At 36.3% G+C, this 22574-nt stretch overlaps 1 protein-coding gene across 30 annotated transcripts in view; it reads right to left on the bottom strand.

The window, feature by feature from the left end:
• COBL (cordon-bleu WH2 repeat protein) overlaps positions 1–22574 on the bottom strand; it is a 153790-nt gene that overhangs the window by 90564 nt on the left and 40652 nt on the right. For 9 of the 30 annotated variants that reach the window (XM_086897457.1, XM_086897492.1, XM_086897567.1 and 6 more), the window contains 3 exons: positions 14498–14708; positions 13556–13784; positions 8943–9037 (listed from right to left, as the gene is read on the bottom strand). In XM_086897457.1, the coding sequence (XP_086753583.1) occupies positions 8943–9037; positions 13556–13784; positions 14498–14708 (535 nt within the window). Of the gene's footprint in view, positions 1–5556; positions 5641–8942; positions 9038–11388; positions 11434–13555; positions 13785–14497; positions 14709–22574 lie in introns of all 30 variants that reach the window. The other 21 variants (XM_086897374.1, XM_086897386.1, XM_086897363.1 and 18 more) reach the window with 3 other exon arrangements.

The raw sequence follows: 22574 nt of genomic DNA, 5'->3' as shown, positions 1-22574 counted from the left end.
TCCCCCCTTAATGATTTCTTTTCAAATCTCATGATTTTAAGCCACTTTTGTATGGTGAGCACAAGAGCTGACAAGTGATTTTGAATGCATGAAGCTGGAAAGTTCAAGCTAAGCAGCACAGACAGAATAGGGCTGACATGTCTCTTCACCAGATACTGTTTTTAATAGCTTGTAACTTCACAATTGCTTTAACTATGGATGCTGAGACTTTCCATTCCAGGTGTCTGCCTTGGGCTAATTTTCTTTTTTTTCTTTTTTTTCCCCACTAACTCCAAGGACCTTTTGTTTGAAGAGGTCTATTAACACCCCATTGTGGAGCAAAAATTTGAAGTCTGGTGGTGGCAGTCAGCCACTGCTTCAAGCTCTTGCCTTCTACTATCAAATTCTGTAAGAAAAATCTAAAGATACTATAATAAGCCATCTATGATTCACATAAGCAAAGACAGTTAATATCCTGTAAGTGCAGACCACAAAAAGAGGTGGGTACAGCTGCATCTCTCCAGAAGCTACAGTTTGGCTGAAAGGCACTTCCATGGTCTGCTTAATCTATAACACTGCTCTGAGACAGAAAAAAGGACATGTAGCTCATCCTCTAGATATTTTTGGACGTTTTGCAGATTAGGGAATGATAAGGATTTCACAGTCATTTTAACAGCATGCTCCCCTGTGAAATTTCCAATGCAGTCAAATTTTTCTCCCTCTTGTATTCAAGTTAAATATCTGTTGTGATATATAAAGCAGATTGGTTCCTGTCCAGTCCTCAGTAGATAAGGACAAATAAAGTTGATCATTGGTATCTTTACTACCTACTGAAATTCTCTCAATGCCAGCTTAAGCCTTGGGCAAACTTTTTGTCTTACAATGGCAAGTTAACAGTAATGAATTTTTTTTTTCCACAGTGTATCACAGGCTATCAAAATAAAACTAACTCTACTGTGATGGTGAACCTTATGCTGAGATATATGGTGTTTATTAGATCTCTTTTTCTTCTAATCATGTGAACAGCTGCACAAATGAAAATATTTATAACTGTATCTTCCCTAGTGTCATCCTCTGGCATCTCACTACTGGCTTACAGGCACCCTTTAATGAAAGACTGAGGCTAACAGACCTGTCTGCTGCAGTGTTTAGACAACTTTCCATACTCAGTTTTTTGAGATTTGTATTTTGCAAACAAAATCACTCTAGGAAAAATTGTTTCAAGGCCAGATCACAACCTACATCTTGGACAGTGCATAGATAGCTTTATTTCTACAAAATGCAACATAACTGTCCCAGGATTTATCCCTGCTAATAACAAATAAACACACTCTAAGTATTGTCAGGAGACCAAGAAGGGAGAACATGAAACCAGCAAATGTGATTGCCAAACACAAGGAAATATTAAAAGTGGATGGCTGTTAACATCCATTTAGATGATATGCACAGTATTCTCATTCCTATTGCCCTGAACAGTACCTGCCTATGTGACATGAAATCCTTGACAGGAAAGGGTATTACCTGATCACCTGAGACCTGACATGGTTGAAGAGAAACAACAATCACCTAACTGTACCTGATTCTTCTTTCCACCCATTCTGAGCTGAGAAAGTGTATCATGAATGGTGCAACTCCTGCCATCAAAGAGGGCATAGAAGTTACAGTTAGAGCACAAGGTCCTGAAAAGATAAATCATATATGTTTTTAAAGCTTTTATATGGAAAAGAGCTGTTGCTGCCACTTAAGAAGTGATTGCCAGGGTTACTAATGCACCAAAATTCTTGATAACTTTTATCAGATATTAGCACAGAACTTCTGGAGAACAATCTTGCAATTATTCAGGTACTATGAAATAAATACAAAGCCAAGATCCCCCACACATATCCTAAAAAATATCCGATAACTGCTAGGTATTTTAAATGACGCATTTCTTTTTCTCTTGTAGTTTTGCATATGAACATATATATTCATAGTATGACAGACTCAACAAGGAGAGAACTACTGGACTATTTGCTTCATTTAATGAATTGTTTCTATTATGGGCAAAACTTGTATCTGACATACACTTAACACTAGGTTTTTTAAAAATGATGTTGATGAAGGGCTGATGAAGATCCTCCAATGTTGTACTGCTGCAGAGCTGTTTGAACTAGAGAAACCTTGTGTGATAAGACTTTGTGCTGAAGTTTCAAAACCTCTGATAAGTGTTCCTGGCTGTACTTCTAAATATTTGTTCCCAAGCTGATGTATTACATAAACAAAGTCCACATCAGAGCTACACATCGTTCAGCACTTGGGATGTGTTTTTTCACTCTTGATTTATGAAAACATGAAGGCCCCAAAAATAAAACCAGCTAATTTTAGTACTGTGTTCCAACACTGTGTTTTATCTTGATCAACTGTTTATGTGAAGACAGTGACACCAAGCGGCAGAGGACTCAAGTTCCCCCTTTTTTCCAGCTGTTCTGAACTCCACCTCTGACAGCCTGCCTTTGCCACAGAAAAAGCTGAATACAGTAACTGTGCTACAACTTCCAACTGCTTTACCTGTACGTTGTGTATCTCAATACCATTTCTTTTGTGAAAAGTTAACCTGGATATAAAACTCATCTGATTAGCATAAAACTGATTTGTTTTTCTTCCCAGACTAAGGGAAAGGATTTCTGCTTCATTTACAATACACTGCTGGATTTCATGTCCTTTACTGGTGTGTGGTCTAATGAACTGCTGCACTTTGAGGATTTTCATGGAGAAGTCTTTTCTTGCATTTCTACACCCTCTCTCAGAGCTGTTAACAAATTATCTTCACCTTTATTTTTACTGATAATGTGAAAAAGTGTCGTTTCACCTCAAGCGTGTTGACTTTACCATCTTGACTTTGAAAATTTGCTTCTTCATCAACAACTCAAAGTATTTTTAGAGGCATTAATAATTCCAATAATAATTAGATAAATAAGGCACTGAGAATGGTTTGGTGGTTAAAAAGTGAATATAACTTGTGCTTGAATAAACACCTAGGGGTCTCTTATTTATTACACTTTTATTCCATTACTTCATATTGCCCATTTTAAACAAAGAAACAAACCAACTCCAAATCAATACCCAGAAGAGAATCATTACATTATCTTTCCTATAATTCAGTACACATCCATCACATCAGAGTAAGAAAAGGATTTAAACTAAGCATATGAAAGTTCATGAATTTACCTTGGTAGTACTTCATGAGTTAACTATTTCTTTATAGGCAAGAAAAATTTTCTTGATCCAGTCAGTGTTAACTCCTGGTACTGTACCAAAAGCAATGGCAAGATATTTTTCTTCTAGAAATAAAACTGAACCTGCTTTTTTTTCCCACACAGCAAAACCAAAATACTTTCAGATGACCCAAATCAGATAGCAGACCTGAGGTAACTGCAAAAGAGGAAACCTCTGCTGGCTGACATTTTGCCAACAGTCCTATCCAGCAATGAAACTTCTATATAATGATCTCTAAATACATATTTCACATATATGGCCATGTAAGATACCACTTAGTTGTAATAGGGATACTTGGTTCCATTGAAGTAAATGAGGTGTCTTTTGAACAAGCAGAATAATAAATTACTCAGAATGATTGAGGGTCTCAAATCTAGTCCATAAGGAACTGCTAAGCTGAACTTTTAAAATTATGAACTGTTTCTGCTGGTATTTCCATTTCAATTTTATCTTAATACAAGTTTTCTACACCAAGTATCTGTGCCAAGTCTGCAACATTTTTGAATTTTTCACCTAAAGCATCACATTGTTGAACTTTTTCTCGAAGCCTATCTAGCCTCTCGAAAAATGGACTTTCTGTGCTGCTGAGTGAATCTGTTAGACTTATTTAATACACCTTCAACAAGCTTGAACAGACTACTACCAAATTCAATGCAACATGGTAAACACATTTCTTTATGTGCTCATGTCTTAGCAGGATCGGTGCTCATATAAATATGGGTGTCCAACCAGAAGAGAAAGACATAAACCCTGAACAAGTGCCACATTGCTCTTCAAGATTAATTCCTCTTAAGAAAGTGAGAAAAGGTTTGAGTCCCTGACATGCTCATTTAACTGAATAAAAAGAAAACATTTTTACCTCTTCAAGAGCTCTTTCCTCCCTAGAAACTGGTAACATTAGAAGGCATTTACATGTTCAAAATGGTCTTGAAAACTTTTTTCATCAATGCCAGAGGGGAAAAAAAAGTAATAATTTACAATTTTCCCTATAAAATTCCTTAGAAAAATAAGGTGATGTTTCTCTTCCAGGGAAAGCACCAAAACCTTTACCATCATATTGTTGCTTGCAATTTCTACTCTTCCTCCTCATTGTTTTTTTAGTACTTCAGTATCAAGATATTGAGATAAATTTATAATGTCAATGAATACAAACAAAAAAATTATTTTATTTTGGCAGAGCTTGTGATGCTTTTTCTATGCTTTTACTTAGTTTCAATTACACATTATCACCCTCTTCTAGAACTTTCATTTAGTAAGAGAGGTCTATTAATCTATTCATACTTATACTGTTGCCCAAATTTTTAGCATCACAAGCAGCTTTCCCATTTCAGTAATCTTTTATTATGAAGTCTTCACAGATCTGCAGAGTTTTGTTTTTTACACCTTACAGCCAATCAATTTTCTATCTATTTCTCCTTTTGGACTCCTTTTATACTACTCTTTTCATCTGGGATTTGTTCTCTTATTCAATTTTTTACACAATTTCCTGTCACTCTTCTCTGTGGCTAGTCAGTTTTGCAGATCCACACTCCTTTTCCAAAAATCTGTTTATGAAAGGGGGAATTCAGAGCTAAAACTTGTATTTCAAACTTCTATCACATCATCAGTCTTCTCTAGATTTTGAAAATATGATTAAAAAGTCAATTAATTTTAAAAAGTAATAAAAAGATATGCCATTTATTATAATTACATACCACCAGAACCGTCTTAGAAAATATTTAGGATTCACACTTCCCAATCTGATACCTTCCTATTTAGATTCTCATAAATTGGTAGGCTATCAGTCACTTAAAAATGTTTCTAAATGTGGTTCACAGATTTTAGCACCCCAAACCCTACTGAGGTACTTAAAAAAATCCTATCTGTTTTTTCCAGTGATTGCTCTTCACCCACAGTCTCCTCATGAAACAAATAGAATGCTGCCATGCTGCAGAAGTCAGATACAGGGATGAAAAGGAAAGGCTTGGTTTTATAAGAAAACCCCCCTTTAAATAGCACTGGTAAGGCAAACATTCTCTTGCAGGACTGTCACTGTCACTGTCACAACACCTATGTTCTTCTTTCTCAGAACTGCTTAGAATTTAACATTGAAAAAAACTTTATTCTTAGTGAAGCTAACAAATTTAATTTGAAGACAACATATTACATTTTAATCTCATGAAGATATGCAAACTATGCACTCACGTAACAAAACCTGCTAAAGCATAAGCTATTTCTACTTCTACTTGGCTAAGCATCAGGAATAGCAGTGGTTTCTGGTTAATTCAAACTGCAGGGTCTAATAAGAATGCAATAGCACCTACAAGCTGTGTTAGTACTTACATCCAAGCTTCCTTCACTTGTAGATGCAGAACTAATTGCATCCTCCTCACAACAATCTCTGTTCATCCTCAAGTATTCTTCTGTCTGCAACAAAAAAAGTGTCCTACACAGCAGCAGCAAAGGGAACAAAACTGCAAAAACATGCCAGAGCAAAATACCAAACCCCATCATGGAACAAAGGCAACTGTCTCAGTAGTGCTGGACCTGATCGCTGAGAAACTCTGCAAAATCCTCTAACGTAGAAGAGGAGCTAAGAAAGCCATCGGAAAAAAGATTTAAAAATACAATGACAAAATTCTTAGGCAAGGATAAAAATAAGGAGCAACTAATTCCTGTAGTATTAGGAACCAGCCTGCTAGTCTCTGCTATACCCACAGACACAACCGAACAAGCAGGGAGCTCAGCTCCTTCCTTGCCATTTCTCCATGAAGGAACTGAGTGCTAACACATACCTTACTTAAGCCCAGATCCCATGATTGCCTGCATAGCACCTCTGCTCTACTGGATTGTTTTGCAGTGCCAATTTGATCTGGATTTCGCCTCAGAAAAATAACTACATTTAACATCAAAAAGAAAAGGAGTTCATGCCACCTTTATGTTTTTTATGCCAGCTGCAGGAGAACAGAGGGTAACTGATCCAGCATAAAACTAGAATGGAGAGAACAAGATGATACCTGATCTGGCATTAAGCTTGCCAGTACAAAGTTAACTGAAGAAATACTTTTAACAAATTTGTACCAGCCATGAGAATAGGACTTTGCTTTCATTATATGTCACAATGTTTTCAATATGACAGAAAGTTTTTTCTAAAAAAGTTAGATCTGGTGTATTTTCATACCACAATTACCGCTCTCAGTGAGCTAGCTGAGAAAGCAAGCATGTGCACGGGCATGGAAATCTGAGCATAGGCCTGTAGTGTGCAGTGACACCTGATCCAGGAGAGTTTGTAATACAGGCTAACTCTTCTTCTCTTGCAAAAGAAATTGTCTTTCCCTTGCAAATGCCTGCAAGTCTGCAGTTGCACTACTGTGCAGGACTTTGAACAATTCTTCCTATCAAATAGTTCTAAAATGGAGACTATGCATGACCACATGCACACACACCTCACTGCTGCAAATCATAATGAAAACAAACAAACAAAAAAATACACAGAACCAACTTAAGCCTTGTGGGGAAGTAAAAATGTAAAAAAAGCCATAAAGAGCAGGGTTTAGGCACCCTGGGGTTTTGATTCCAGTTCCCTGAAATCACAAGGCATCCCATCATCTAATCCATTCATAAACCTACCAAATCCTTTATTGAAAGAACTTTATTAATTTGCCCTCATCCTGCTAAGTCTGTTCAGTACTTTCATTGCTGTTTTGGTTGAAAAGCTTTCACAATAGCAAGTCAGCTATATTATGCCTAGTTAACACCTGCTTGCATCCTGTGTGCTGTTCTATTCTTCAGTCTTCAGTAATTCTACCATCTATTGCGTTTTAAGTTCCCAGGGGTTTATGAAGGCAATAGTGACTTCCTTGCCGAACTAAACAAAATGACTGATTTAGTTTCTTTTTCTACAGAGTTACTGCCATTTGAAAGTAAGTGTCCAATAAAGAAACAACCAAGAAAAATCAATTAACTTGTCAGGACAGCAAGAAAGACTTAGACCTTTTCCTCAGACTTAAAAGCTGTTTCTCATACTTGCTTGTACAGTTCCTACTTTTTCCCAGGTCAAATACTATTTTGAATTTAATTCACCCTCAATATCCTTAGCATTTTTTTTAATTTCTATTTTAAAAAACTCAGAGTATCACTTCCTTTACTTTGATTAACAAACAAAAGATAGAAAACAGAAAAAAAGAGAGGAACTTGCAATCTTTGAACACATTTCCAACATAGCTGTGAGAAATTCACTGCAGTAACCACTGAACTAGGATGCTTCACAGCAGCATTTGCTAAGGTTGTAAGCATTAATACTTTAAAAGTTGAAACTGATCTGCTTCAGGAGTTAGAACTGCAAGAACGCAGTTTTCACACCCAAGTTCAGTAAAATGGAATGAGAGGATAAAGTTTGATGCAGAAAATGCATGCTGTTATGTATTTCGTTCTTCCAGAAGAATAACAGCCCCACAGCGTGCTCTAGAGGCTCAGGGTGAGCTCCCTTGTTTACTTGGTTCTTCTGAGCAGATACAATATTATCACTCCAGTAATTATTTTTTCCCTTCTAAATAGGAAGTATTTTCTTACAGTGGAAAAACACTTTGAAAGTGACTGGCTTCTTATCTCATAAAATAGTTCTCATATGTCCCTAATAAGATATAAAGAATAGTTTAGTATCTATGACAGAAATAAGGTTTACCAACACAGTAATTCACAATGTCCATAAGGGAATCTACTCCTTAGCAAAAGCACCACAAATCTGATCATGAACAAAAAGGCAGACAACTGTGAGAGATTTTGAAAAGCCTTCACAGTTTTGAGACTGTAACTGAGAAGACTGAACAAGTAAAACACCAGTCCATTAATAAGCAAATGTTTCTTTCTGCTAATTAATCAGATACACAACCTGGGAGGATTTAAATTAGAAAAAAGAAAATTCCCTTTTTCCTCTGACATCCTAGAGTATTAAGCACTTTACATCCAAAATCATTTAACACTAATATTTTTAGTAAAGAATGCAAAAAGTATGAACTTAGAAGCCCATTATTTTCTCTATGTTAAGTCATAAAGTTATTCTGTATTTTATTCCTGTGATAAACGAAATATTCTTCATAAATGCATCTAAACAGAATTATTGTATACAAAATTTCTTCCCTATATTTTTCAGTTCAAGAATACAAACAAGGTTAAAAATGGCTAACATGTACCCCAGCAGACACTGATCCTTCATTTCAGTATTGGAAGTTATTTCTTCTATATCTGATTCATCACCTTTACAGACTTGGAGATAGCAATGGTATGACTGCACAGAGCTTCTGAGTGGTATAAATGCTTTAAAAGATATTATCAACCATGCACAGAAGAGGTCATAAGACACATCTACTTGATAATTAAATTGTTCTGTATTACATCAATCCTTTTATAAGTGCATTTTATAATTCAAGTACCACTAATAAGCAGTTTGAATAAGTTGCTTGAAACTACTGCTTTTTTTTAACACATACTGAACTCTTAGTATTGAAAAAAAATAAAAATGTAAATGGTCAACATGCTTGACTCCTTCAATAAGCAGGTGATGTCTCCGTCAGGCTGCACTGATCACACATAGTTTATGCCCCTGTTAACAGATTACTCTCTGGAAGGAAAAGGAAAGCAGGTCAAACAAATGCTACCACCCAAAAAATATAACAGATCTGGAAAGAAATAAATTCTCTTTAATGAGCAGTACACTGCTGTACACTTACCTTACTGCTTCTTCTATCAGCATTAAACAATCCCAAAAGTTTTGTCTTTTCTTTCTCTATTGCATCACTGCTTACTGAAGCCTTTCGATTTGGTTCTGAAACAATTTCAATGGAATAATTGTTACATTTTTAAAATATTCACGAAATGAGTACTTTAAAAAACCCTGGATTAATGCTGGATTCTTACAAACTGAAGATATTATGGACTGGATTATCTAAGTAGCAGCCAGATCCTGCACTTACTTTGTCCTCAAAGTTTCATGTGTTCTGAGTATATTCCAAAATCTAATGAAGACAAATGGAATAATTTAACAAAGTGCACTATGTTTTCAATTACAATCCAGCAACTGTTATTAAAAGGCAAAACACAAGCAAATTGCTTTTGACTTCAGAAATGCTTACCAGATGTATCACTTACATCTCATAGAATATAATAATACTAAAACTACTAAATAATACTAAAAAACCCCAAACACTTAAGAAAAGATATACTGGTGAGTATCTTTAGCAATTCGTAGGTCTGACTTAGTACTGTGAACTTAAATGAGAGATTCTCAATGTGTAATTTGGATAAAGCTGTATAAAGAGGAAAAAGACCTTCCTCTTGGAAACAGGGCTCTAGAACTTAAACTAGGTGGTTGTGGTCATCTTTCTTATCTTAGTGCTTTTACTTCAGGTGGGAAAAGAAGGGAGTTAATACGTATTTCAGGCTGTAAGAGCTCATATGTGTCTTTCTTGAACCTGTTTCAGAAATCATATGAGTTTTCATACCATTTATTATCCCCTTCAATTTCGCCCTTCAGTCTCTCATCCACAAGCTGCATGAGCACAATTACACACTCATGCATTACAGGAAGCAACATTACCCATTTAATACACAGACAATGAAACACTCTTACTTCTTCACTTTTTAAAATGGACTCTGCATAATGCCATAAATCTTTTCCTCTGATTCCAAGCACATCAGATTATTCCAGTAGCACTCAAGAAGTTTAAAGAGAAAAAAATACTTTCTCTTGTAAATATTTGCTTAACAATTAAAACTCAAATTCAAAATTACTTACCTGTTGACACAAAATAAAGGTTTACTTCACCATAAAAACCTCATCCCAGTACAGTTGTAAATTATTTGCATAACGTACAAAGTGATTTTCACACAGATCACTTTTGCATATAAACATGTGTCAGAAGGTGTTAAACACATACAGTGAACACAAAGGACAACAGGGAGTAACTACCCTTAAGAAAGGCTGCAACTGCATTGCAAACAAACAGAATAATGAATTAATACTTTTTTTACATCCTAAACACTTCCTATGCTAGTTTCTTGCTTAGGGCTGGGCTGCAACTAGATACAAATTATGATTGCTTTGCATAATCTTCAACTATAAACAATGCTGTGAAAAGGCTAATGTAGCAGCTGATCATCAACACTGTCATTGAATATTGTGTAATCTGAATAAATTAGGATTTAAATAATGCAAATAAAGATCAAAATAATGAGTATTTATTAATCTGTATAACTTTTTTCTTAAATAGAAACAGTAGATATTTAATCTAATATTGATCTCCATATAAAGGGAAGACACAGCAACTAATGACAGAGGATTAGGGGGAATAGTGCTGCCATTAGTGAAGCCAAGAGGCCATGAGCTAAGATTTGCATGATGTCTGTCACCTACTGGAGGTGGACTTTCTTCATAAAAATTTAAATAAGTTATCCAGTTTTATTTTGGTTATGCTACTAGTAATGCAAAGAAGTAAAGCTCATTAGAAAATAACCATACCTTTCTTGAGGATAATTAATTTAAGCAATGTATTAAAACAGACTCAATAGGGAAAAGGACATACTAAATACACACATTTTCTATTTTACTGGAAGCAAAAGCACCAATACAATCTAATCCAACCCCAACTACTGTAAAAATTCAGAAGTCAGTATCTATTCAGTTACCCAATGTGTATGCATACATTTGATATGAAGGTATTTTGCTGCATGTAAATTGAAATTGGTGGAAGATCTCACAGACATCAAGATTTTCCGTCTTTGCTACTAAATAAATTCTGAACCCAAGAGACCTTGGAAATGTTAGTAATTCTAAAATTTACCTAATCTTGATTTGGGTAAACTGAACAGGCTTGGAATTCATAGAGAGACACCACACCACAGAACAGTTAAACAGCAGAATTTGTTACTTGCTGGAGTAACAAATTGATGGCTCTTACTGAGAAGATAGTACGCACAGAATGTGTTTGTTCTTAGCAGAAGCACAAGACATGTAAGTAACACTTTGGAAAGACAAAACAGATCAAAAATAGCTTGTTTCCCTTTGGTATTTTACTCAACATCCATAAAGATCTATCTACCAAACCCACATTAAACATAGAGTGAAGTGGAAGAGTTAAACACAGAGTGAAGCTTCCCCTCAGCAGCATTGTACAGTACCTCTATAGTTCAGAGAAGGTTCAGACTGAGTTTTTGATGGAGGAACTGGAAAAGTCAGGCAATGAAAGGATAAGAGAAAACACATTAAAGTTCTAATACAGCCCTGTAAAGCACAATATTCATTAATAAGTCCTAGCAGCTTTTTTCCTAAGCATTAAAGAAAAATGTTGATTGACAACAGACATGCAGAGCTGCTACTGAAGCAGTTTAGCTGCATTTGTATTAATTCCTAATTCAGTCATCAAGCTGCTTCAACTGCTAAATAGAATTAAGTAAGCAGGTGGCAGCAGAGCTTCTCTTTTAAAAATCCTTTGGTTCCTAGTGTTTTCTGCTTCAGGCAAGGGAAGAATGAGGAGTTTTTCTAGAATCTGCCCTTACATGCACAGCCTATGGCTTTCAGCACCTGTGATACATTGCTTGTTAGTGAGAATGTGTTTAAAAACTCTGTTTTCTGTTAAGTAAACAGGCTAAATACCCACTCAATGCACAAGTCACAGACCAACTGCTACTGAAACCAATGGGTTTATTACTCTTAGGAGATTACAAATGAGAACATTGAAGAAGCAATTTGCTGAAACCAAGGAAAAATTCTTGCAAATTTTATGTGCATTTACAGGTTTTGTCAGGCACCATGGTGCAGAGTAGAGGAAAGCATAAAAGATGGAAATATACTCAGGATCAGGGGGCTTTTATCATAATGAAAACAAAGGAATACTGAAAGATTAAAAAATAATAGAATTTAAAAAAAAAACCAAAAAAACCTGATATACTGATACAGAGAGCAGCCCACTATGATGTGTAGATTTTTGTGGATCCTTTCGACACAATATATTCTGTGATTCTGTGATAATTTTCTGCTGTAATCCCAGCCCTGTAGTAAAGTCTTGGTTTTGACTGTATAGGCTACAACTGAATTCAAAGACCAACACTGCACCAGCATACACACCACTACTTTCATTTGACAGGAAAGATTTTACTGAAAGCTTATGATAATTACTCTCTAAGTTGTCCCTGAAGTATGGTGAATGAAACCTGTTGAATACACTCTATGTTCAATATGTTGCTCCAAAATGGTTAAATTACAGTGAACATGTCTTGAAAAAAACAAATATGCATTTGAGTTATGACATGTTGTCAGCCTCCTTTGGAACATCCCAGTAATTCAAAAGAAAAGGAGATATTTAGTTTACTTAGAAGTCTAAACTCACTGAAATTTGACTCACACAAAGGTAGAACTGTCACTTATCAAAGAGTTAGAAAGAAGAGACAGAATGTCAACATAAATAAATAATTTTATAAATAAAAAATAAGCCTACAGCTCAGCACCTACAAGAATGACGTTATCTAAACAATAAATAAGGACATTTACTGTGCTAGAAGTGATAGCGATTGAGAAAAACTGCAGGATACAATTTTAATGAATATCACTTTCTGACCTCAAAGGAAGTAGTGCTTGTCAATGTGCATTTTTAAAGCAGATATATTTTAAAGCACATCACAGAATTATGTTATTTGAATACATAATCTGGCTGATAAAACTCAACTTCAAGAAGGTGCTACTACAATTTTGTCTATGAGGACAGAAAGTGAGGATAGGTAAACATGAGAACAAAATTCTAAATATAAATACCTCTTAGCTCCTCTTCACTAAACTGTCAATAACTTTGCTCTTTGGAGGAACCGTCTCTGATCCTGTCCAGTCTGTTTCTCATAAGCCCTGGTCTGTTGCCTCTGCCTCTCAGCTTTCACAGCTGCCATGACTATGGCATGTCTCTTCTTTCCTTCTCTCCAACCCACAGCACAGGTAGGTGACAAACTCTGCCTGGACGAGGCTTCTTGTATTACGCACACCTCTACCGACAGCAGCTCTGGAACATAGCAAAGCTCCTCCCTTTGCCCTGCCCTAGGCCATCCTGCACCCTGCCAGAGTCCAGCCCAGCCTGGCACAAGGCCCAAGTGCAACCAAGGATGGCTGGGCACGTTGCTGACCTGGCTGCTGCTCTGGGCACAGCTCACTAAACAAACCCACGCTGCTCTCCAGACTGAGATCTCACTCTGCTCTTTCAGCTGGACCCCAAAAGAATGGCAGCATGAATGCTTTTAATTGCCCATAATATGGTTGTCACGTCATATAATCCTGCAGGGGCTGCTTTCAGTCTTGGCTCACCTTTTTTTCTGTCCCAGGCGTACAGCTCCTTTATCCCTAGCTCCTCCAAAGACTTGGTAAGCTCCAGCTCTTCCCCAGTTATGCCATCCCGCAGAAGAACAATGTGCTCTTGACTGACTTCACACTTCTCACAAATAGCTGGGATGATGCTGTGGAGTGGCACCTCTGGACTAACCCGAACCACAGTCTTCTGTGTCTTCAGGTAGTTCACTACCAGCCTCACAGATTTCTGCAGAAACAAACACAAACTGTCAGCCTCCCTGCTGTGATGGATCGGTCCTCTTACAATGAGAAAAGTACTGAGGATTTCCATACTGTCCTGACTGTTCCTAGGCAAACTTGCCCCATGTTGCCAAAAAAATATTTGAAAGAATAAAATCTCAGACCTCCCTTTCCACTAAGGAGACATTCACAAGAACATGCAAAGAAAGAAAAGGAATCAGAAGCAGATGTAATGTAAACATTTACAAGTCCCACTCTGAAAGGTGGAAGAGTATAATCACATATAGTTATTAGAGTAGTAAAAAATTTCAGCAAACCTTTGGAAAATGACTACTTATTAATCTTCACTGTATTGTGAAACACATTTATTAATGATCAGCCTTCTCCTATATCTTCAATGAAGATGGTACACAAAATATCACCAAAACACTATCTCCACACAACACCCCAACTCCTACAACACTAATTTCAGCCATTACTACAATTTCCAACCACCCCAATCTTCAGATTTCCACTTATTCAAGCAAATGCAACTCACCATTTTTTCTACATGTCTAAACTAGCCTCTGCCAATCTACATGAAAAACAGTTAAGCTAGTAAAGCAGGTTATTGTCTATCCCAAGTCTTTCCCATCTGGCCTAAAGATGCAAAGATTGGAAGAACTGAATAGGAATAGAATGATGTTTCATGGCATCATTTTAGCCCTACAGAGTACTGACCTCAGGGACCCTTGGCAGAGGTCGCTTTGCCTTCTCTTCATGAATCTTCTCTTTCAGAAGTACTGTCTGTACATCCAGTGCTCCTATCAAAGTGTTTGGCTTGTAACTCAGAACTTGTTGAGATCCCGAAGACTTCAGTTCAAGACTATGTTGGGATGGGTTTAAGCGATACTGGCTGCATAAGTCAACCAATACATCCATCACAGCTTTGCTACAAGGAAGAAGAATTCACTGTTAGGATGTGAAAAAAAATTGTTGCTAGAAACTTTACTTCAGTTTTAAGATGGGGGATAAAAGACAATACAAGCTGTGGATGTACCACTTGTTAACCATCTCTGGGAGGGAACAATTTTAGTGCTTTGAAATGTTAAACAGATCAGATAAAACAATAGGAATTAAATATATTCACACTTCAGTGTCTGTTTCTGGGCTCACAACTAACTATTCAGTATCAGGCAGACAGCAGTGCCAATCATAGCACTAACAAACATAAACCAAGAGTATACAAAGTGCATCTTTATTTATTTCTAGACCACAGAATATTCTGAGTTGGAAGTGACTCAAAGGATCTAACAAGTCCAACTCCTATGTGAAAAGTCCATGTGGGGACTGAATCCACAGCCCTGGTGCTTTTAGCACTGTGCTCTGACCAACTGTGCTAACATAAGGGTCATAATGTACTAAATCCATACATTAAATGCTACAGTTCAAATTCTGTTCTTTAATGTGAAGACAAGATATGAATGAATTATGAACTCACAGTCTGGTAAGCTCCACCTAGATTTGAACAATCACATGACCCAAAATGGAGCACTTAAATCTGGAACAAATAGTAGATAGGGCTTATTTTTCCAGTTTGCTACTTTGAGTTCTCCACATCTATTTGACACCAGCAGCATTTTCCAGTACAAGAGGACCTGTCCAAATTTATTATGGTGAAGATATTAACCCTCTACAAAACCATCTGGTTTTGAGTGTCCCCATTGTCAGCAGCTATTACTTCAATATGATTCCTATAACATGAGATTTTAAAAGAGTCAGCAGCTGTCCCTTTTCATTTTGTACCTCCACACAGAGGTACTCCATTCAAGAACTCAATATTCACTGGAGCTGGATACTGCCTAATACAGCAAATATGAACTGTGCCTCCTCACACTCCAGAAATTCTCTACCATGATAATGAAGGTTTCTTTTATTTTCCCAGACTTCTCCCCAAAAATTCTGTACAAGATCAGAGAAAATAGAATTTATTTAAACTGGTCATTTTTCTAAAAATTTTTGGTTTCATAAACTAGTGTCTGACCCCAATAAACAAATGTAAGCTAAAAAAAAATATATCAGCTGTAGCTGGAACCTGTCATATACAGTGGGATACTTGTCTTCTAGCAGAAGTGAAAATAAATGCACAGACAGCAAATTTGCAAAAAGAACTGGGACTTCTTTTAATGTTTTAACTGGAAAAAAATTATGCAGATTAAAAATGCAAGCAAATTCAAAGAAAATAAAATCTTCCATAGGCTCTTAGCCAGCATCATTACATCTATATATAGCTCAAGAATTACCCTTTAAACTGCAAGCTGTTCGCATTTGGGAAATTTTCTTGTGGAGGGCCACCAATCTTCTTTCTGTGTAGAATGTATGTTGTTGGCCAACAACTGCTCAAGAAGTTGGTGAATAACTCTGGAGGGCTTATGGCAAAGACTACAAAAATGGAAAACTAGAGAAATTCCTTATTACCTGGTAGGTGAGAACTCTTCCCATGCAAGAGAAGAGGAAGGACCTTCTTTACAGTAACCTTTTTCAAGTTTAACTGAGTTACACAGTGTGAGCTGGAAAATTGGGAAGTGTGGAAAATTTTAAATAATGATCTCACTGAAAAGGAAAGAATTCAGAAGATCAAATAAGAAAAACAGATGCCTTTAATATGTATAGGAGGCTTCAGAACAAAGAATGTAGTGTGGCAACTGCTAAAATAGAGAGTCCAAATACAAATGTGTAGCACCCAAATCAAAACTGTATCAAGTAATTTCATGATGACTCATTCTGACACTGTCCCCAAGTTGAAAACATCTGTGCTTCACAACCATGTTCAATTCACCTGCTACACACCACAAACCAACAGACATTTACAGCTACTAAGTCCAAACTACAAGACACCAATACGTACACCAGTACTTACATGAATATTCATTAAAATGTGCAGCAGTGAACACTTTTTTTTAAAGTGCTTATCAGTTCTCCTGATACACATCTCAACTTGTCTGTTTACAGACTTATTTCTTTTAAACTAAAATTTGCATGTGTATTTTTTTTCCCATCAGCCTTCTTACTATTGCTTCAGAGAAAAGTAAATAACCTGGCAGAATCACAATACATGGTGTTCTATGTGTTTGACATTTATATTTAAATTAGAACTGTAATATATTTATGTAGTGCATAATACTGTGATAATTCATTCAAATTTAGACAGTTATCTTGTCTCTTGAAAAAATACTTGTAAAAAGAAGATAGTTCATCAAAATAAGAGTTTATGATTCCATACATATACCACTGAAATTATAAAATATATTCAGCAGCAACAGTACCACAGCTATAACAAGATCAGAATCTACACCAGACATCAGAGAAAATAAGTTACAGACAATCATGAACTTGAACAGATTTGTTTGGACAATGCACAATTCAAAAATCCAGCCAAAACTGACATTTCACCTTATTGCTGATTATGAACAGGCATGCATTAAGCATAATACTTAAGGAAGTCAGAAACATTCTAACCTGTACCATGCTGCTCAGAATACACAATTGTTCCATGGAAAGCATCCCTAGCCTTCATCTGTACCATTTGAAAATACAGCTGAAGCTTTTGAAAAACCTTCAAAGCAAATTGTATACTCTTTAAAAAATGTAAATTTGGGGAGAAGTTTTCACAAAACTTCTGAAGTGTAAAGAAAAAAAAAGAAATGAGAGAGGAAAGGAGGAAAGCAGGAAAGGAGAGGAATTCCACAAAGTTCAAAATTCATGTGCTACAAGTGAAGTAAAAGAGCTGGGAAATCCTTGCAATGAAGTTATTCTTATATCAGATTTCAATGGCACCAACTTGAAAAAAATTTCCTTCTAAACCACAATACAGTTCAACGTGATTTTAAATGGGGCTTAGTTTTGTTTCCACAAAAAAGAATCAAAAAATACAGCAAGAGAATGTTAATCTACTAATCTAGACCAACTTTTCTTTCTAACCTTGGGTTGAGTATGGCTCTTGGAAGATTCAATGAATCAATTCTTCCTTTTCTACCGTCTTGTTCCAAAGATCTCTGCTTTCTTTTAACCTGCTTGGGTATATGGTCTGTCTCTACATGAGCTACTACTGGTCTGTCTCTACTGTGTTTTGAAATTCAGGCAGGTCTTAAATCTAAAGCTGAAATAAAGTTAAATATGTCCTGCCTTTCTAACTACTCAGCTAAGAAACACCTTGCTTTTTCATTTTAGTAAGATGTTGCTGAAATTTTTGGCAAGTGACCAGACACTGCAGAATAGACTCCAAAGACTATAGACTCATGACTGACAAGCAAATACTAGAGCACAGAAGAAAAACTGGAGAATGAACACAATTTAAGACTCAGACATGAAGGTCCACATGACTGTTCTTAGCAGAGTACTCTGGCTCTGTTTTGATATTCCATTACTAAACTGTTTGATATTTAATGCCAATTCTGGACAGTAAAGAATAACTACTTTGTCAGCTGAACACTGATGCTGAAGTTCTGATCAAGTTTAAGCAGAGTGCTTGTTTCCTGCTTTCTCCAGTAAAATGCAGCAGAGGCCTATGGTTTTTAGGAAGTATGAAACAACTGAGATGTTTTGGGTGTGGTTTGGCTTAACTTCCTTGGATCACACAGAGAAATCCATTATAAAATGTAGCCTTGTACATCTAAAAAGAAGTGTGCAGGGTAAAGTTGTATTCTATCAATCAAAATAGCTTTCTTTTTACCTTCTACTTTTATGCTACAAATGTCTTCCAGTACCTAAATGGGCCTACAAGAAAGCTGGAGATGGACTTTTCACAAGAGCATGTGATGATAGAACCAGGAGTAATAGCTTCAAACTGAGAGTAAGCTTAGATTAGATATTAGGAAGAAATTCTTCACTGTGAGGATGGTGAAGCACAGGAGCAGGTCCAGAGAAGCTGTGGATGCACCATCCTTTGAAGCATGAGAGGCCAGGATGGGCCTTTGAGCAAGTCCCTGGAGCATGGGGATTTGAACTAGATGGTCTTTAAAGTCCTTTCCAGCCCAAACTATTCTGTGATTCCATGATTTTAAAAAAAAAAAAATAATAATAAAAAAAAAATAATCTCAAACTGGAAGAAAGACTCTTCTTTATTTAGATCAATGTCAAATACGCATGAAGAATCTACAGTAGCAATTGATGGAAAAGAAATATAATAGTGTAAAAGAGGTGGATTACCCAAAGTCTCTAATTCTTTCACTATTTGCCTTTAAACCAGAAAATAGCATTAGCCATTATTTTCTCCTGCTCCAAAGTACAACAGGTACTTCATAAAAAGATTACAACTTTTTCTACACAAACAAAAATATACACACTAAGTAGCAAGCTGTATCCAAAGGAGTTCAGTAAGTGTGATAAATACGACACTCAAATGTTTTTGTTTCTCTTCTTAGTTTGCTTCTGTATATTTGGCTCTTATTTTCCTTAACTGAGCAAGTCCACAGAAGGAACATCAAGATGACACACACGAAGAGACAGAGGACTGTGCTTTTGAGCCTTAGGACAAGCAAAGTGAAAAGAGACCTTGCTACTGTCTGAAACTATGAACTGTAAGGTTGCAGAGACAGACTCTTCTTGCAAAGAAGCAAGAATACAGCAAGAGGACAAGTAGCAAGAGACAAGTGCTGAATAGAAAACTCCATTTAGGTACTAGTAAACATACTGTCTCCATAAAGATGGTTCCAGCCCTGGAAGAGAGGTGCAGAGAACTCCAGAAACCTCTTCCCTGAAGGTATTCAAACTTGCCTAGAGATTGTGTGTTCCAGTGGCCCCTCCCAACATAAATTCTAGTACAACTTTTTTTTTTCCCTTAGCCTACACTGAACTACTGTAGTTTTGACCTGACTCGTATTCAGTATTTTGTTAAACTCATTTTTTAGTCTTTTTGCCACGTGCCCTGTTCATCTTCTAACAACACCTTTAATGTTTTACCAGCCTGGGTTGATTTCATACCTTCAATCTCTCCTGAGACACTGTTGTGTATGTTGAGCTATAAAACCACAATAAAGAGTCTATTACTGAGAATATGTGAGAATATTCTTTCTGTGATGACATTAGCTTTATGCACCATATAATGTGTACTCTGTACTGAACTCTGTCCTCCAGTATTTGCGGAATTGGACTCCAGCTTCGTCTAGTTTATTATTTCTTCTAGTGTTCTGCTCTCCGTGCATCATATGTATGAGAGAATTTGTGTAACATGTAAAACAACAGCAAGAGCAACAACTGTCCAGTTTCCTTTTCTGCGTATTGGCCATCCACATGTTAACAACTCCAAACCAAACCACACTTAGCTTCGAACATCCCAATTTTTCTGAAATGTATTTCAAAAACTACTGAGTTCCAACCTGCTGACATTTAATGTCTGTATCTGTGTTAAGCAGGATGTCCACCTCAGTGCCACCCAGTGTGAACAGAGACAGATGCACAATCCCTTTATTTACAGGTTACCCACTGAAACTACTACCACTGAGAATCACAAACAGAAAACTGGTAACTTGAGAGCTTGTCCATTTGTTTTCCACCTAAATGTCTACTCATCACCTCTCTCAGACCTGTTTACAGTTTGTGTGGATGTGCTACAGATCTACATGCATAAAATGTGTAAGTGGCCAATGCTTTACCTATCCTTCAGCCCATCAGTTAATGCTCATATACAAGTACAAACACAGAATAGTGTTTCCCTCCTTTTCAAGGGGAAGTAGGCTAACAATTTTTTATTAATACTTCTACATGTTTTACAGTAGAGTTCCTAGGGATCAATTCTTTCAAAAAGAAAACTATTTGTTAATACTATTCTACTGTTGCACAAACTCCCTAAGGACTCAGCTTTGTACTAAAATCTGCACTACATTATTTCCAAATTCTCAAACACATTGAGAATGGCAACAAGATGGCAACAAACCATTAGAAAGATACTGTCAGCTTGAGTTAACTTTCAAAAATCAAACAATTTCAAGGTTTCATATTACAATAAAATATCTTCAAATAGCACGGTTCTTTTCTTAAAGTGTTTTTTCAAGAAAACTTAATGGGAATTTTCTGCCCTCTTGCTGATATTTACAGCAAATTTTTACATAGAGAACAAAGTTAAATTACATGTTGCTTTGCATACATACAATGAAATTAAAAGATGCAATTTTTAGTTTTAGTTCATTTGTAATAATCTTAAGTGATACTAATTAACTACATATTTATATTTTCAAATATAATCTAGTAGACTTAATTGTGCTGTGAAATGCTTTCCTGAAATTACAGAATCATTTTTCATTATAAATATGCCCAGGGCAATGATTTGCAAATTTTTTTGAAACAGAAAAGCTATTTCCCCAGGGTAGCCAAAAAGCAATTTTGCAGAATACAGTTTTAATGATGGCAACAAAAATACTAAAGATTTATAGCAGTATAAACAACAGCAGATTTTTCTGAAATGTCCTTCCATGATATCATCACAGATAAAAAGAGTGAACAGGGGAAATAATTCATTACCTGAACTGGCTCTTGCACTTGCCTCAAATTAAAATAAAATAAAAAAAAACAACAACAAAAAAACCACCACATGTTTTAAAATCCAGTAACTTCGTCATTTAATGTTTACCCCTGAGTATCATTGTATTTCAGAGCTGTTTAGCTCACAATACCAAAACAATGCAAAGTTGAAAAAAACCTGGGCTTTCACCCAAACCTGGGGACTTAGGACAATTCCCTCACTAAAAGTTTCAGATAATCTTGACACTATTATTTTTCCACATGCCTAAAAACATCACCAAGGCTAACATACAGAAAATTGCATCTCCCAGTGATTAGAAGGAACAGCAGCACACATGATTCACAGACTGATACCACTGCAATACAGTACTTATTACAGAATATCCTTTTCTTATTTCAAAGCTTGTTAGGATAATTAATTTCCCTTCCTCAGTTTTTATCATCTTCTACTTCCCACAGCTGGCTATCAGTGTCACTAACTTCTCCACTCCAAGTCTTCAGGATAGCACTGAGGGAGAACAGCCACTGCTTAGGTTAGGCACTAGTGATGTGCAGATTAGCACATTAACACAAGCAAGAATTTAATTGCCACCTAAATCAGAGGCCTAAACCTGTCATGAGGACCCTGGAGAGAAATGTGCACCTTCACAGACAACAGAGAATACTTTGGTTGCTTAGAATGCTTAATGCAGATGATATAGATAACCTCACAGAAATGCATGAAGCTTCGTATTTGCCATTTCTTTCAGGTTTGGTTTTGTCCGCAGACTAAAGACTAATAAACAAAACACTCAGAGCATCTGTGTGAGACACAGAATACTTACTGTTTTTTCTACTTGTTCTTTACTCCTGTAGCTTTTATTTAAAAAAAAAAAAAAAAGCTCTTCAAAAAGTGACATTAGAAGACCACTCTTAAAGTGCTCTTGTACTGCTTGCTTTTGAGGGAAAAGTTTCTATCCATATGGAAATTATCTACATCTCAATACAAAATGCAGCATGAATATTAACCTCTTGTAAGCTCCCAGGTGGCTTGCATTTGCCAATGAAATACCACCTTTCTTTGGGATCCAATGGCCAATGAGTTTCATGTACTTGTTCTGCTTACCAGGCCTGTTCTCTTTCTCTCATTAAGTCCAGACCTCCTTATAAAACTCTATCACTATACTCTCTTATCTGAGAGCTCTGGTAAGCACTGCTTTCCTTTCAAACCTTTAACATCACTCTGGCTTTGGGGTGGACACCCGCAAGTTGCACCTGTCTCCCGAGAGTGGATAAGTGAATGTTAGTTTCTACAAGAAAA

This window comes from Cyanistes caeruleus, chromosome 1 (genome assembly GCF_971803275.1).
Source record: "Cyanistes caeruleus chromosome 1, bCyaCae1.hap1.1, whole genome shotgun sequence".
Taxonomy (NCBI): domain Eukaryota; kingdom Metazoa; phylum Chordata; class Aves; order Passeriformes; family Paridae; genus Cyanistes; species Cyanistes caeruleus.
The sequence above is the reverse complement of the archived record's forward strand: the minus strand, read 5'-3'. Positions and strand labels throughout refer to the sequence as shown.